The sequence below is a fragment of the Lathyrus oleraceus genome, chromosome 4 (genome assembly GCF_024323335.1).
Source record: "Lathyrus oleraceus cultivar Zhongwan6 chromosome 4, CAAS_Psat_ZW6_1.0, whole genome shotgun sequence".
NCBI classification, from domain to species: Eukaryota; Viridiplantae; Streptophyta; class Magnoliopsida; order Fabales; family Fabaceae; genus Lathyrus; species Lathyrus oleraceus.
This window is the reverse complement of record NC_066582.1, coordinates 295,177,577-295,195,619: the sequence shown is the minus strand read 5'-3', so window position 1 is coordinate 295,195,619 and position 18,043 is coordinate 295,177,577. Positions and strand designations below refer to the sequence as shown.

The 18,043-nt window shown below is 32.0% G+C and overlaps 1 protein-coding gene across 1 annotated transcript in view; it reads right to left on the bottom strand.

Annotated features, from left to right (window-relative positions):
* Positions 1-8,336, bottom strand: part of LOC127075195 (receptor kinase-like protein Xa21) — a 29,717-nt gene extending 21,381 nt beyond the window's left edge. Inside the window, exon 1 of the mRNA XM_051016673.1 lies at positions 7,683-8,336. Within this exon, the coding sequence (XP_050872630.1) occupies positions 7,683-8,304 (622 nt within the window). The 5' untranslated portion in view covers positions 8,305-8,336. The remainder of the gene's footprint in view (positions 1-7,682) is intronic.
* Positions 8,337-18,043: the final 9,707 nt, after the last annotated feature.

The following is an 18,043-nucleotide window of genomic DNA, read 5'->3' as shown; positions in this document are numbered from 1 at the left end:
TATGAGCCCATGATCCCCGACCAAATGTTACAGCATCCTGCCAGACATCAGGAAAGTCAAACTAAAGTCAAGTTTTTTCCTTGGAAATGTAATTACTGTGGTAAATATGGACATATAAGGCTTTTCTGCTATAGACTGTATGGTTATCCAAAACATCCAACATATTCTAGGGCTAATCATGTAATGATTAAAACTAGAAAGTAATGGAAACCTAAGGTTGTTGTCTCTAGTCTTATAACCCATAATTATCTTAGAGCTTCATCTAAACAAGATTGGTACTTTCACATTGGTTGTTTAAGACACATGACAGGGGTCAAAAAGTATTTGTTGGACATTAATTCTTATTCCTCTAGTTTTGTCACGTTTGGTGATGGAGCTTAAGGTGAAATCAAGGTTATAGGAAAGATAGGTTGCACTGGTCTTCCTAGACTAGATGATGTTTATCTTGTGAAAGGATTTCCTGCAAATCTCATCAGCATTAGTCAGTTATGTGATCAAGGTTTAAAAGTCAATTTCACCAAGTCAGAATGTTTGGTTAAAAATGAGAAGAATGATGTTCTGGTGAGAGGAGTTAGGTCTAAAGGAAATTTATATTTATGGATACCACAAGAAACTACTTGTTCTTCCACATGCCTAATGTCCAAGGAAGATGAAGTCAAGTTTTCAGAACCAGAAGCTTGGACATTTGAATCTTAAAGGGATATCTCTTGGTTACTCTACAAACAGTAGAGCTTACAAGGTATTTAACTCCAGAACCAAGGGCATGATGGAATCCATTAATGTTGTGGTTGATGATTCAATTATTGTAAAAGGGATTGATATCGATGAATATGTTGGAACATCATCTCAACAAACCGATGCTTCAGAAAATGTGGAAGACATTAACCTAAACATTGAGCCAGCAAGGAATGAATCAGATGCTTCTGCTGACATCTGAGTTGTTTATTTTTATATTTATTTTTGTATGTTTTTTTGTGGGCCTTTGCCCTGAATATTTCACCTTTGTGTGTCATGGTTTATACCTCTAACTCACATGTTCTGATACTTCTTTACTTTATTGTTTTGTTTTCATTGAAGAATGTCTACTTGGTTTGTCTGATTCTGGCTAAAGAGGGGGAGTAAATAGTGTAGAGCTGTGCTCTTGATTTTTTTATCTCTGTGTGAAGGATGTTTCTTTGAGGGGTAGTATGTTTCCTTTGTGACAGGGGGAGTAGTTTCCATGTTACTGATCATGACATTTAGGGGGGTTTGATATGTTTGTGATTAGGCTATTGTGTGCTTGATGTGATGTTAGACAGAATGTCTTGACATTTTGTTTCTGAAGGGGGCTTGGAGTGTGAGAGTTTATTTCTCTCTATGTGTTTTCAGTGAGGCTGGGTTTCTATTTATTTATGTTGCGGGTTCCCCTGACGTGTCTTGGTGTTATACCAAGTGTTTGGTTGTTTGGTTTTATGCTTGTGATTTTTGTTGTTGTTTTATCTTTTCTCTGGCTATATGATGCAAAGGTTGTTTTAGCCAAAAAAAATCCAAACGGGGGATTGTTAGGTCTGTACTTTTATGATTGACTGTAATTTTGTTAAAACATGTATCGCAGCAAGATGATGAGCAAGATGTCGTGACATGCTGGTCAAACATCTTTGCAGGTTTTGTTTTACTTCTTGGAAGACTTATTTTATTATGAGATCTGTGAAGATTCTCTAAATATTCAACTATCATATATGACTGTCCAATAAGGTTTATTTTAGGAAACAAGTGATCTTGTTCATGATTTTATGCAGAAGATTCTGCAGAACTTATGCAACCGTCCAGATTGGATCTGGTGCAATTTTAAGGCTGAGCATGTGCTTACCAAAGACTATTTAAAAAGGACGTTACTACAAAAGAGAGAGCTACGCTTGAGTATTGTGGAATTATGGTTTTAGTGTTATTTGTTATTTGTGAGGCACTCTTATATCTCGTTGATATTAGAGTTAGATTGTGTCTTTGAGTTGTAATTGCTAATCACTCATAAGCTTTTAAGCAAGGGTGGATTATATGTTTTGGAAGAGTGTCTTCTAGTATTTGATTAAAGTCATTATCACTGTATGTGATTGAAGGGGAGTGAGAGAGGTCTCATATTTAGGAAAGTCTTAGATATAAATTCTAAGGGTAGTGATTATGTGAGAAGTTTGTAAAACCAGAGGTTGTTTAGAACTTTAAACTAACATTATTATAGTGGATTTTCTTCCTGGCCTGGATGCCCCCAAATGTAGGTGACGTTGCAGCGAAATGGGTTAACAATTGACCTGTGTTATTTACTTTTCGCTTTTTACACTATTATTGTTTCTAGTGTGACATGTCTTGATACTGGTATCATGACATCGTATACGACATCTATTATTTACGTACTTGTTTCTGGTTTGACATGTTCTGATCCTGGTGTCGTGACATCGTATACGACATATGTTTTCTGCTTACTATTATTGTTGATTGAAGTCTTGATATAATTGTCGTGACATCGCATACGACATCTGATATCTGAAAACCTGAATTTGACGTTTTGAGTCTAACATCCTCAAGGTGTTAAGTTTCTCCCCATGTTAGCTTCATCCGAATAGCTGAGCATTTTTCTGAGGATTCCATATCCTTTTTTGGGGCTTAGACATCAAGCCCATCACCATTATTTTCTTTTAATGGAACTAAAGGGGTACCCTAGACTGGGTAGGTATAGGTATAAGTATGTGTACCCTATGAGGGATTTAATTTCACCATATACCTCTAATTACAACAATTGGAAGGACAAGTTTATCAGGGTTAAAACTAGTACTCAATGTCTGGAACTATCCTTGAGGAGGATGTGTCATTTAGATTTCATATATATTAGACGGGTAAGTCCCTTTGTATCCTGGATTTTCTATCGTCTAATATTAGTGAAATAGAGAGGGAAGTGGTTGAACTCTTATAGAATTTTCAAACTATGTGGGTAGAGAATTTGTTTAAGTATGACATTTATTACTCTAAGTTATTGAGTTTCTTGGGTAAGGCGTTGTCCTTCTGAAAATTTTTATTATTATTTTTGTTCTTTAATTGATGCTTACTTGTTAGTTTTACACTATTCTTTTTGTAGTAAATATGAGTTGTATTTCTATTACCGAGAAGGACCTGATGGCGTGAGCTAAGATTCACATTGGTGAAAGTCAAGACGTTTACCATAATTATTTTCCAATTTCTAAACTCGTGGAACCAAGAAAAAAGAACACGGGTGAAGGGAAAGCTGCGATATTTGTTCCCATAAACACTAACACACATGTCCTTACCATGGAGGGAACAAGATCGCCTCATGAGAAGAAGAGGAGAGTTCATCTGAGAAAGCAACTAGTGATTGTTGGTGCCCCAACGTCCATAGATCTGGAGACGACGAGTGTTATGGCGTGTTCTAATGGTCGTCACCAGAGAAGCTCCTCTTCTCCATATCAAAATCATTCCTAGGATGAGACTTTTGACGAGTTGGCGTATCTTTATAACCATCTTAATGCTATTGGGGATTTAGAGAAGGAAAAATCTATGGGAGCCTAGATGATACTTCAACTTCTTGGTTTTTATCTAATGAGTAGCGCCGTGATGAAGCATGAAGTTTTTTAGTCATGTGAGAATTACTTGAAGGTTTAGGTGAAGAGGCTGAAAGAGATTCAAAAGATCAACCGTGCACTTTTGGCCTCAGCTAGAGAAAGGATAACCTCTCTTGAGAGAGATTTGAAATATGCCCATGATTATCTTTAGAAGTTGAGTCAAGAAAAGGACACGTTATATAAGGAAAAGGAATCCTTAGAGTTGCCCCTCAAGAACCAAAATTCATAGCATGAGGCCACAGTGGGCAAACTCAAAAAGGTCATAGATGAGGCTTGGATGAAGTGAAATTTTCTTGCGGATGAAGGGTTTGAGAAAAAGAAGGCACAAATGTCATACTTGTTCCCCGAGCTTGATCTTAGCAAGATCATTTATTTTAAGGTGGTCGCGGGAGGTCCTCATCAAAGAGACTAATCCAGATGGCGAAAAACCCCCACCGTTAATATCAAGATGTTACCTCCACGGGAGGAAGAGGCTTTGGATGAGGAGATCATTATAGAGGACAAAACTCTCCCTGATGGGAATTGTTTGGAGGTTGCCTTGTCATTTATTATTATTATTATTATTATTATTATTATTATTATTATTATTATTATTATTATTATTATTATTATTATTATTGTTTGTGTGGTTTGTAGTATTGCGTGGGTTTGTATCATCCCCTTTATAAAAAAAAAAGGCAAATTTGCAATCATACTTTGTTTCTTTGAATTATACCATATCACTGTCTTCTTTATGTTTCACTTTGCTTATATGTCAATGGACTATCGAGTTGTAGCATTTTTCTGATTTTTGAGCATAAGATCAATTCCCTCATGATAATATGTACACGGGGATTTCATTAAACTCCTTTTAATGACATCGAGAGAAGAATCCATTTTTTTCATTTAAGGATGCTTGCTAGCTAGTTCTTGTGTTTGCTTAGTTGGAGTTTTTTATTTATGCAAAGAGAGCCTTATGGATTCATGTGTTTTCTCCAGTTGGAGTCTTTATGCAAGAAGGGCCTGATGGGCTCCTGCATTTTCTCGAGTTGGATTCTTTATGCAAAGATAGCCCGATAGGTTCCTACATTTGCTTCAGTTGGATTCTTTTACAAGGAGAAGAAAGTGGGTTCTTGTGTTTTCTCTAGTTGGAATCTTCATGCAAGGAGAGTCTGGTGGATTCTTGGGTTTTTCTAGTTAGAGTCTTTATACAAGAAGAGTTTGGCTGGTTCCTGTGTTTTCTCCAATTGGTTTGTTTGATCAAGCAGGATATTGTTGGTTACGTGTGCATGAATTATCTAGAAATGTCTCGTTCTAGTGTCATAACTCTTCCATAGTAGCTAACATTTCTACTATGGCAAAACTTGGTCATGCTCATGATTGTGGTTGTTGGTGTTGGTGGTAGCTTTATCATCATGAACCTTGTCGGTCTGTTGTTGGAATGGGAGAATGTGTGTTCCATACCAATTTTACTAGGCCCCACAATATGCACAAAATATACACGATGAATACACAAGATTGATAATTATACTGATGTTAGATCAGTAAGGGTCACAATATTAGTTTGTGTATGTCTCAAATATCTTAGTTTTATTTTTTTTAATATGATCATTGTTGGTTTGTATAAGATCCCTAATGTCCGTGGTCCATAGTGGGTGATTCATTTGTCATCATGATTGATGTTTCCTAGTTCATTTGAGGGCAATTAATGGGAATAATTTTGTCTTACTTTTTTTTATAAGGTTAACTATTTATAGCTATTTATGTGATATGAATAGTGTACTTATATGTGTAACTAATAACTTGTCTTTGTTTAAACCTTTCTCTCGTACATGTTAGGTCAGGGCAATCGTCTTCCTTCCTGAATAGGGACTTGACCCAGAAAGATCATTCATGGTATGTCTGAGATGTACACATCCTCTCAAGCATGAGGTTTCAAAGGAGAATTTTTTTTAGAGAGGGTGTCTGAGATGTATAACCCTTTAAACATGAGGCCCAAAATGAGCGAAATATTTTTAGAGGAAGGGTCTGGGATGTACATTGAGAGTTTCGGATATACGTGATCTCTTAACATTTTCACATTTCAATATACAATATAAGAAAATTGTAGAGAATAGATTTTTTTTCATTCTTTTTTTGACTTTTTTCTTCATTACAAAATCTCGTTCCATACAATCTACTATGAACAACATTTTTAGTTTTGATAAATACATGGCTAATTTTGATTCTTAAGCCATTACTAATTTCAATATAATAATTACAATACTTCTTTCCTTTTAAGGCTATTTGAGCCATTATTAATGTTAGGATATATATAATGATTGTTTTTTTTTTAATGGTAAATAAATAAAACTTAAATAAGTTTGTGATCTTCTTACTTAGATTAAATTTTATATTTAATCTCTTGAATCACATCCTTTTAAATTATTTTGTTATTTTTTTCTAATGGTTAATAAATAAAACTTAAATAAGTTTGTGATCCTCTTACTTAGTTAAATTTTATATTTAATCTCTTGAATCACATCCTTTTAAATAATTTTGTGAAAAAAACTAGTCATCTATGTTAATTTCCACTAATCTATGCTAATATATAAAGGGAAAACATAAATTTGGAGTAACTTTTTTTTCTTCCAAATACATCATTTTCAATTTTACTTTAAATTTTAACTTTTTTTTTCCACAAACGACGGTTATATAATGATTTATTATTTTTCACACTATTATCTTTAAGTATTTTATAAATAATTTAAAATAAATTTAAAATTAAATTAAAATATAATATGATTTATATCTATACTAATATATAAAGGGAAAACATAAATTTGGTGTAGCTTTTTCTTTCTTCCAAATACATATTTTTCAATTTTATTTTAAATCTTAACTTATTTTTCCCATACACGGCGATTATATAATCGTTTATTATTTTTTACACTATTATCTTTAAATATTTTATAAACAATTAAAAATAAATTTAAAATTAAATAAAAATATAATACGATTGATATTTTATGCGAATCAGTATTTGAGAAAACGGACATACGAACGTGAGTGCTACGTGCCCATCTGAACACTACATGTTGCATTTTTTAACTAACTAGACACGAATTTCGCATTAACACTTGAAATATTTAATTTAACACAATGTTGTCTCAACATTGACACATGACAAGGATGATGATTTGTCTTTACAAAAATAAAAAAATAAATATTTAATATTTTAATTATTATATGTTTGGCGTCCCCAAATTTCATCTTTTCCAAATCTTCATCTTTCCAAATCTCAAATCTAAAATATGGATTTTTCCAATTTCCACAAATTTAAAATTACATATTTCACCGAGAACTGATACAAGCAGACACAACTAACAATATTTCCTAAAACATTATTAGGTAAATCCAAAAAAAGTAATTTGCTAACTTTAAAAAATTAATTTAGTTAAATTTTAAAATAAAAGTTCCTTCTTTATCAAATGTCTCACGATTCTTTTTATCTTTTTTTTTTCCCTTTCATTAACATTCAAAATCTCAAAATCCCTAAATCTCTAAATAAAAACTCATATGAAATTAAAAAATTTAGTATGTACTCCTCCATTCTTTTTATAAATAAATTTATTTTTTAATTTTAGAAATAAATTTACTTTTTAATTTTATAAATAAATAATATATTTAAATTATATATAAATTAGATACATTAATAAAAAAATTATAAAAAAATTGGAGGTAATATGTCATCCTTAAGTGTTAAGTAGAACAAAAAGATATTTTTATTTTCTAATACATAATTTACACTTTTAACTTTAGTTTTTTTATACACTTAAAAATAGTACTCTTGTCATTCTTAAAAAGTATCTTTATTTTTTCTTTTTGTTATATTAGTTTTATTTGTGTTGTTCATCACTATGAATCCATCATTCACTCTTTATTTATTTTATTTTTTTAAATGATTTTTATAATATTATATTTATATAAATTATTTTTAAAAAATTATGTGATTTTAACTATATTTAATATTCAACGATACATAACTAATTTAATAAAATAATCAGTTTTAAAAAACTGAAATAAATGAATATATAGTATAAATGATTGGAGTACCTGAAAAGTAATTGAAAGCTAAACTGATATATTCAAGTGAAGACAGATTTGAAATTGTTTCCGGTATGACTCCAGACAGCCTGTTGTGAGAAGCACTCCAGTTTTTCAACTGACTAAGATTACCGATACCGTTGGGGATAGAGCCACTAAAATTGTTAGAGCCAATATACAAATATTGAAGTTGCGATAAGTCCCCCACTGCTGCAGGTATTTCTCCAACAAACTCGTTATAGGAGAAATCAAGATACTTTAATCTGCGCAACCTGCATATTTCTTTAGGAAACGGACCACTCAAACTATTATCGGAGAGGTCAAGTATAACAAGGAAAGACAGATTTCCTAGGTTTGGGGAAAGGGTGCCTCTAAGACCCATGTTTTCAAGTCTCAAACTGTGGACTCTATTGTGTTTTTCATGACAAGTTACACCAACCCAATTGCATATTGAAGACGAGGTTGACCAATTATTAGATAACTTATTAGAGGGGTCTGAAGTAATGAGGGATTTGAAGGCTAAAAGAGCAGATTCATCTGTGGTGATGTTTTTTGTATTCGCTGCGAAAGAAGCAACAAAACATTGCAGTGAGAGGCAAAAAAGAAAGACACTAGTTAATAGATTCACCATTTTTTTTAGTAGTGTGTGTGGATGAGAGATAACGCATGGGACTGAAGAGAATATATATATATATATATATATATATATATATATATATATATATAATATATATATATTCTTGCAGTTTGAAGTCAGTCAACAGATGGAAATATATGTCACCGCGTCTTCGCAAATGAATGGCATTCACATTGTTTCAAAGTATTTAAGAATAAAATAGTAAAATTTCTTTGAAAATTTATTAAAAGTATAAAGAAGGATATACCTATGATGTTTGGATCACTCAAAGTCTTCCATTGAGTGATACAAATATTATTCATGACTTTCAAGTCTTCCATTGGTTGATATTTAAGAGCAGTGTGAATGGGAGAATATTTTCTTATTGCTTATGTCATGTTTTTGTCGGTTTAAATTGTCACACTCTATTTAAGCAATTTAAAAAAAAAATCTCAGCTTCAATCATAATTGTAAATATACAACATATATTGACCAACATTTTATTAACCACTTTTTAATTCAATTGGTTCAAAATTAATAATATTTAAGGTTAAACTCTTTACTTTTTAAATTGCTTCGCCAAACTCCATTCCTTAAATACAAAGAACCAATGTCACATCATTACACTTTAGTGGTAAAAAAAGCAAGATAACTTAAGAATTAAGGAATTGTTAAGTACTATCATTGGAGATCTTTTAATTATTCAATTTTAATATAAATCTTTGGTCCCTAATATGCAATTTTACTTTCAATTCATTCAATAATCGATATATCTAAATTATATATGAATTAGATATATCAATTATTGAATGAAAAAAAATTAAATTAAATTATAATAATAATTAGGGGTGTATTAAAATAAAATTAAAAATTAAATTAGTTCACCAGTTATAAATAATTAATGTTTTAAAAATAGGACTAGATAGACCATTCAAATCGAGAATTGAAGAGGTCAATAATCTGATCTGAATGTTGAATCGAGTAAGTTATTGAATCAGTAGAAACCGGACAAACCCGACCGAAACCGATAAAAAGTTGAGAATCGATGATTTTGGAAAATCGATGGATTCAATACTTGCTTTTTTTTCTCAAATAAAATGACGTCACTTTGATAATTATTTTAAAAAATTAAATTAAAATTTAAAAGTAAGAAAACTCATGTATGTTATTGAGAGAGTTGCAAGCATTTGTTGTTTGTGTATCCAAAATTAATGTTATTGTAGATTAATTAAATTTGGATGATGTTAAGGATGATGCACAACTCAATTATGAAGAAAATATAGACCAAAGTAATAATATCTACTACTAGAAAAAATTCAAATAACTAGGGGAATATGCCAAGAGTTAAACCTCTCCCTAAATTAATATGTTGCTTGGGCTTTAACCCCTCCCAAAAATTACATTACTAGGGGCTGCCCTTCGTAAATATTATGGAGATAAATTTTTATTTTTGAAATAGATCATTACGAGGGCCTACCCATCGCAAATAAAATGGCGTCATTACTATTTTTATTGGACAGACAAATATGCGTTTGTGAGGGGTTTAATCCCTAGTAAAATATTACTTTCATTTGCTAGAAACAACCTCTAGCTAAAGTTTGATTGTGATGTCAAATCACGTCAATGTCATGACTGCTTTTCTGCCGGTGTCATTATTGTTTCCTCATTTGTGGGGGGCATCCCCTAGCTAAAGTCTGTCATTATTGTTTCCTCATTTGCGAAGGGCAACCCCTAACTAAAATATGGCATAAATATTTCTACCGAACCATTCCCCCCACACTCAATACACACTTTTCTCTCTTCTAATTCATTTTTCCAACAACTCTTTCATTTTCTCTTCAAACAATTATTTCCTTTTCTCTCCAAACCTCCAACAACACTAATCAATTTTAAGATAACTTTTAAGTTTAAATTAAATTTTCTATTTATTTACAACGTACATTCATCTAATCACATTTTTATTCTTCATTTTTTATGTTTCACGTACCATTTGTTCATCTAAAGGTGTCAAATTACGCAATAAAGGAGCTTCAAATTTAAGGTCTATAGTAGTTTGATTTGTTCATTCATTTAAAGTACTTTTTTCTTAAATTTAAATGTATCTAAAATTTGTGATTGTTGGTACTGGGAAACTTTCAATGTTTGTAAACAAAATTGAAAATATACATTATTAATATTTATAAAATTTATAATATTATAATATTTATAAATTTTTTTATGTTATAGTATTTCAAAAACCTTAGATTTATTTATATTATAATATTTATAAAAAAGAGTTTTGGTGTTATATTGTTAATATAAATATACATTGTTAATATGTACAGTTAATATTACTAATATATACTGTTAATATTTTTGTTGGTGTGATATTGTTAATATTAAAATATTATAATATATATATAATATATATATATATATATAATATATATATAAGAGTTTATGTTAAAATAAAATATATATTTCTAATGTTTACAAAGTATATTTATAAGTGTATTATTTGTAAATTTTATAACTGTATTTAGAAAACATGAATTAAATTATAAAAGCAAATATTATAAATGTATTTAGAAAATAGGAATTAAATAAATAAAAAAGTGTCATTTGCATGGGGCTTAACTCCTCACAAATACCAAAACATATATGCTTTTGCTTGAGATTTAGCAAGAAACGGAGCGAGGAAAATCAGTATATATATATATATTATATATATTATATATATATATATATATATATATATATATTATATATATATATATATATATATATAATATATATATATATATATATATATATATATATATATATATATATATATATGCTTTTGTTTGAGATTTAGCCAGAAACGGAGCGAGAAAAATCAGTATATATATATGCTTTTGCTTATATATATATATATATATATATATTATATATATATTATTATATATATATATTATATATATATATATATATATATTATATATATATATATAATATATATATATATATATATATTATTATTGTTATTATGTTAGCTTCTATAATATTTACAAAGTATTTGCTTAATATTTATATTTGTGAAATATAATTGAATATAATGTATATTTTTTTATATTATTTAATAATCTACATACCAATTAAATTATATTTAAAATAGAATATGTTACTTTTAAATGTAAAGTATGTATTATTTTTAAAAATAAATATTATTATTAGTATAATAGTTTTTTAATCTTTAAATGTAATGACATTAATTGTAAAAAATATACAAATAGAAGATCTAAAGTTCAAATTTGATTTAAAAGTTCTTAATTAACTATTATCTTGATGAAAAATATATTTAATTATATATCATACTAATTGATGATTTATATTATCCGATGAATTTTAACTTTGAAAATTTTAACATAAAGATATAATACAAAAATTTGATATCAATTTCAACTTCAAGACCCCAAATACTAGTATATTTTCATTAATTTCAATTGTAATTAGCACGTATTTTAACGTTGAATCATTAAAAAAATGAATAAATTACATTCTCTCTGTCCCACGATAAGTGACTTATTTGCAATAAAAAGATGTCCCAAAATAAATGACTTATTTCATTTTTCAATGCATCTCTTTCCAATTGTACCCTCTAATTAATATTATGTTCATCATTCTCAATACTTTATAAGGGGTAATTTAGTAAAAAAATATCATTCTCTCTTTCATTTATTTGTTTTCCTTAATCTGTATAAAATGATCAATTGGATCACTCATTGTGGGACGGAGGAAGTAATATTTTATATGGTGCAATTTTAATTTATGTATCAATATTAATATTATTAGCATATATATATTAGTAGCAGTACATGTATGTGTAGGATATTAGTGGGGGTATATGCCTACAGATCCAATGAGCTAGGGGTTTTGCCCCTCATAAATACCAAAAGATAGATGCATTTATCGGGGACTTAACCCCTAACAAAATACTGACACGATTGTGCTACTAGTCTACTCCTACACCTGTACTGCAGTAGGCTAAAAATTATGAATTACATTTAGCGAAGGGATTATCCCCTAGCCATTTTTGTGAGGGACTTATCCCATAGAAAATCATTTGTAATAAGTTGTTTAGCTAAGGGACATCTCCCCTCACAAATTTTTATTTTGTGAAGGGGTTTTTGCATTATGAGGGGTTTAACCCCTAGCTAAAAACATTTTTCTTGTAGTGATCATTGATGGGGAAGATGTTCCTGTTAATTTTGATGCAAATACTTTTAATGAAGAAGTAAAGCCCAACTTTGAAACAACTTTTCCTCCTTCAAATTAAATTTATTAGACGCTGAAGTTATTTTGTTATTTAGTTTAAGTTACAATTAGATTATGCTGAAATTAGACTTTGTTCAAAACTTATTTGGATTTGTATTTTGTAATATTTCGATGTGTGTGATGATTATGTTTTCAATTTGAATTTAAAGAATGAATTTGTGAAATTATGTTATTTTTAAATTTTCAAATTTTTTAGGTGTCAATTTTTTTAGAGAGTAAGTCAACTTGTTCGACCGATTTAATAATTATATAGTTTTGTTATAGAGACATGTTTATTCAACCGATTTATGTGGTTTTATCTGATTTAGTCAAGTAGTTTGACTAGTGACCCACTAGTTAGACCAACGAATAAGCTGAAGATTATATTAGTTGATAATGTCTTTAGGGCTTCATTCCCTATATTTGCGAGAGTTTCTTATTAATTTTTGTTGTTGTTAAGCCCTCTTTTATGCCAAGAAAAAAAGAGAGTAATAAAAAACAATCATATGCATTATTTGAGTCATGAGGATTTTGTGGATAACTTGTTTGTTTTGTGTCATGTTACGTCTTCGGTGTGGTATATGGTGGGTAGGAATTTTCTTCTTCTGCAGTCTGTCTTAGAGGTGTTCGAGTTATTTCAAGGGTTAGGAAAAGGTAAGAGTATGCATTTAAGTCTAACCACGATCTAGCACGCAACAATTTAGAAATTAAGAAATACGCGCATTAGAATTATTATTTGTATGGAAAATTTATCGATTGATCACTAGGTGACTACGATTATTTGCCTCTCTTCGAAGTGGGTCCAGCCACATTCGCCCAAAATCTATCTATCTATCTATCTATCTATCTATTTATCTCTCTCTCTCTCTCTCTGAGACTGGGAGCAAGACCCGCTCTTAGGGTTGGGTTCATAATGATGTGTTGTCTAGTTAGTTGCCTATCTAATTATGTTAATGCTCTCTCTATATCTTCCTTCAACTTCTTTCTTTCATATGGCTCTCTTTATCTTCTCTTTCATCTCTTAGTTTCTTAATTGGATCTTGGTAGTGATGGTGATGTGGTTGTTGCTTTGTTTATTTTCTTGTTTTGTTTGTCTAGTGTGTTTATTTGTAATTTGTGCTCTCTCTCTCTCTCTCTCTCTCTCTCTCTCTATATATATATATATATATATATATATATATATATATATATATATATAATATATATATATTCATAATTTATATTATTTCATACTCAAATTAGAGTTTATCGGAAATAGTGGATTCGTAGTCTTTTGCGGTGCGGTGGAGAGGATGTTGGTCTGCAAAGGTAACACTACAACACTCAAGTCACTAAGAGAGTGGAAAGTGAAGTTTTAATGGAAAATAATTTGAACACTTACGAAGTGGCACACTTTCCTTTTAAATAGGAAAAATGGTTGATAACTGCATGAGTGTTGAATGGTATGGGATATGGTGAGTCGTTGGATTGATTTGGAAAATTGGCATGATATTCTCGTGAGGGGTTATCAGAGATGTGGAGAAAAAGGGTTCTACTTGCTTCACATTTAGTAATGTGATGCCTCGTTATTAGGCCTTCACCTTCAGGGCCTGGCAAACGGTCCAAAATAATTGGCTCATAGTCTTGTCACGATGTTTGGTAGGGTGAGTGAAGCACGTCGTTGCCCGACCACGGGATATGTGAACTTGGAAGTACTAGATGGGACGTTGTCATTCTCAGAAATTGGCATATTAAATGTCCATCTTAGAAGTCGTAACATTATTCTAGGAGTGACTAACACACCTTTGTTTGCAAGCTATCGATGATGTTTCTACATCTTTAGAGTACTTGAGTGTTGTATAGCCATTTCTGAGAAGATCTCAATTGTTAGTGGTGTGGGGTAAATCATGATCCTTAGTGCCTAAGTATAAAAGGGTTTTGAAGTATTACTTTACCTTTTTCCATTCGTGATAAGCAAATAGAGTGTTTTTGTTTCCTTTCCCATTCTCCTTTGAAAGCATTTTATTTTGGTGTTGAATCAAGTCCATAAGATTTTTTTAGCTGACGTTAGTTTTGCATGTTAGACATATCCTTCTTCGGAGTCCTTCAATCCACATTCTTTTTTCTCTCTTTCTCCCCTTCTATAGAGCTTCCAAGCTAGTGATCGCTCAAGTTTGCATGCTTCATTGTACCTGCATCAATTCTTTTTACACATACTTTACCATGGTGATAGTATCAACTTAGACCAAGAAGGTTGGTAAGAATATTTCATGTGACTAGGTGGATCAAGGAATACTATGTACTATTCCTAATTCATAAAGATCTTTTTGATCAAACTTTAATGGACATGAGTCCTATAAGCGTTTGGGGGGTGTTTTGGAGGAAGATAAGAGGATCTGTATCTAGAATGATGTGTGCATCATCCCTTTTCATGAATGTTTGTTCTCAATGACATGTTACCTCTTTGCTTTCAATGAATTCAATGTCAACATACTAAATCACTTACCGATATCACCTTTATAGTTGCTATAGTGAGTTGGTAATTCATTAAATTTTTCCAGCACTGGTGCGAGTATAAAGGGAGTAAGTCATCTTTGACATTATTCTTTCATCTTTTCAAAGTTCAAAACAACCATAACTACAAAAAAAATTCTAGTTTTATTTCCTTGTGGCAACGTATCTAGTACTTTGAAGCATATTCTGATAGCATAAAGCATTTGGATGATTGTTTTTACCTGGTCAGTCCTTTGATCGAGGAAGCACATGCAAATATCTACAACTTAGAGCTTGGTCATTCCTCTATTTTCTCAGACATCTTCCATAAGTATTAACTCAAATCCACTACTTCATGGGGGATAGGTTTTATGCTTACAAATAATGAGAAATTCCCTTGGAGGAGTTATACTTGAATAATCACTTGGTGGATTTTTGCAAGGAGCTTGGTTGTACCGGCAAAGCTACCCCGTATAGCGGGCGTCAGGAAACTGGTTAAAAAGTGCATTCAGACCCGTAGGCTGGTGGATTCCAAATCGAAAGAGGAAGGGAAGTGAATTTTTGGTAAGTGACACCAAGGCCTTATTTTCCTTGTTTCATTTTTTGGACCTTCTCATATGTCACTTTTCTCAATCGCGTAGATGTAATAAAGAGAGAGGATACCATGTAGAGATTAAGGAAAGAGGTTTGTGAGGGTGCTACTTTGGGCCTTCTGATCTGGTTACCAAGCATGTCGTTTAGATAGTTCCTCATTATGCTCAAGTTGAAATCCAAGATTCCTTCGTCTGAGTCGTGATGGATGAAGTCTTACTACCCCCCATAAGCATTAGATAAATGAAGGCTGGCGATTCTCGATTTTATCTAAGGATGCTCGACATATGGAATTGGCTGACTTGAATTTCCATACTCTTCAGGCGTTGGCTATTTGGGGCTGCTGACCAAGGAGAAGTTTTCATATCTGATTATCTTCTACGAGAGAGGTAAAAACTTAGGGAATGGGATGGTGATCTTAGAGTTGAGTGGAATCAACACTTGGAGGAGATCTGAGGTACTTCCAATTTATTCCCGACTATAGAGGCCATTATGGGGTCTTTTGAATATCCTGATACTCTGGTGGAAAAGGTATAACTGCTTGCCCAAGGAGTAACCAAGGAGAATGAGGTATTCACTTATGTTCAGGAATCATTTTCCAATGAAGAGGTCGGTTTGGAAGAGACGAATCGACCCTCAGATCCTGCTCGAAAAAGGATAGAAGAGCTGGAGAAATTTGTGAAATAGACTCATAAAAGTCATAAGAAGGCTAAGGAATATATTTGTGCGATGTGCCAATAAAATCTTGATCTTTCTAAGGAGATGGTGAAATCGTTACAATAGGATTTCTCCATTGTCGAGGGTGCTTTTAAGAGTTCTTTTAAGAAAGTGGAGTAGTTTTATCCCAACATTCAAGTCTCTCGAGATCGATTTCGTCTCGATCAGGCTATCAAGACGATAAAATGGTCTCTTTGAAAAACTAGCTCTCTCCCTCGTTTTTTGATAGGTTTAACCATACCCAACATGTGTTGAGCTTTGACGTTTTTGTCCTTCAATGTGTATATATTTTAGTTATTTATTCATATTTTATCTAATTTGTGGCGTTTTTTTTCCAGTCCCGGGTTCATTTCTCTAGGACTTAGCTTTTCCTTCGAGTTTGTCCTCGAAGTTTATTGGACGTCTCTAAAAACAGTACCTGGCCAAGGGTCTCTAACCCTTCCCATGCCCCCAGGTGAAAACCGGGTTTTAGTTCGACGCATTGAGAGACCCACCGCGACCTTTAGAATGGATAGCTTCCAAGAGGAGGGTGGGCCAATTATTTGATATTTTTTAGGCTTGCTTTCTTTGCGTGTGTGTGTTAGCATCATGGGATTTTGATTGCTTTAATCATTCACTTATAGCATTTTTTATAGCACCCCTGAGTTTTTGTGAAGGGGCCCTAATCTCTCAGGTTGTACTTTAAACTCATCATTACCTTTTATAATCACAAAGAAAAGAGATAGTTTATCCAAAAATTCCTCAATTATTTTATCAAATGATTAAAATACATTACGATCATTTTGTTTTTACAAAAAGGACTTGAACTTAAAATAACCAAGTGGATGTTCCACTGCTTGTTGGCCCATAATGTTCTCCACTTTTGGTGGATCAACCATTTCTACTTGCCTGGCCGAGATGACCTACTTTGTTTGCGGGAGAGGTTGGATGACCATGTCTTTTTACTTCCCAATCAAGGAGGCCACATTGATTTCCATCGCTTTATCCTCACATTCCTTCTGGTTCTCTTGAAGGGCCTTGTAAATTAGTTTTTCTACCTAAAGGTCAGTGCTTATCGTCATCGACTCACCAATCCCTCTATGGTACTTCAATTTGAGGTGGACAAGTGAAGCCACTGCTTCCAGCATTGTATCAAACGCCCGACCAAGGATGCAATTTTAAATGCTCCTACAAGGGAATACCACGAATTAGGAATCAATAATTATAGTGTTACTCCATTCTCCTAAGGGGACCATGAACTTGATTTCTATCCAATGACAGGTTACCGTGCCACTAAAGACCTGTAGGTCATACCCTTCTTAGGTTAACAATGTTTCCTTCTTGAGTCCCATCTTCTTGAAGAGATGTGACTACATGATGTCAAAAGTGTTGTCGCCATCAATCAAAACTCTAGAGACGTCAAAGTTGAAAATAATGGAAGTTATTACCAATGGGAAAATTTAATTTGGGATTCCCCTAATATTCTCGCTATTCAGAAAACCGAGGATTTTCCTTTCCCGGATCTCGATTGAAATGCTTATGTCCTTCTTGTTGATAACCATCAACTCAATGGTCTTCCTCTCCATTGTGTTCTTGGAAGGGTTACTTGCCATCGAGACGCCTCCTATAACGAAAGAGATATATTGACGTTTTCCCTTGTGCCATTCATCTTCTCAACTGCTCACTTATTTTCCTTTGCCCCGGGTCATGGATTCAACGC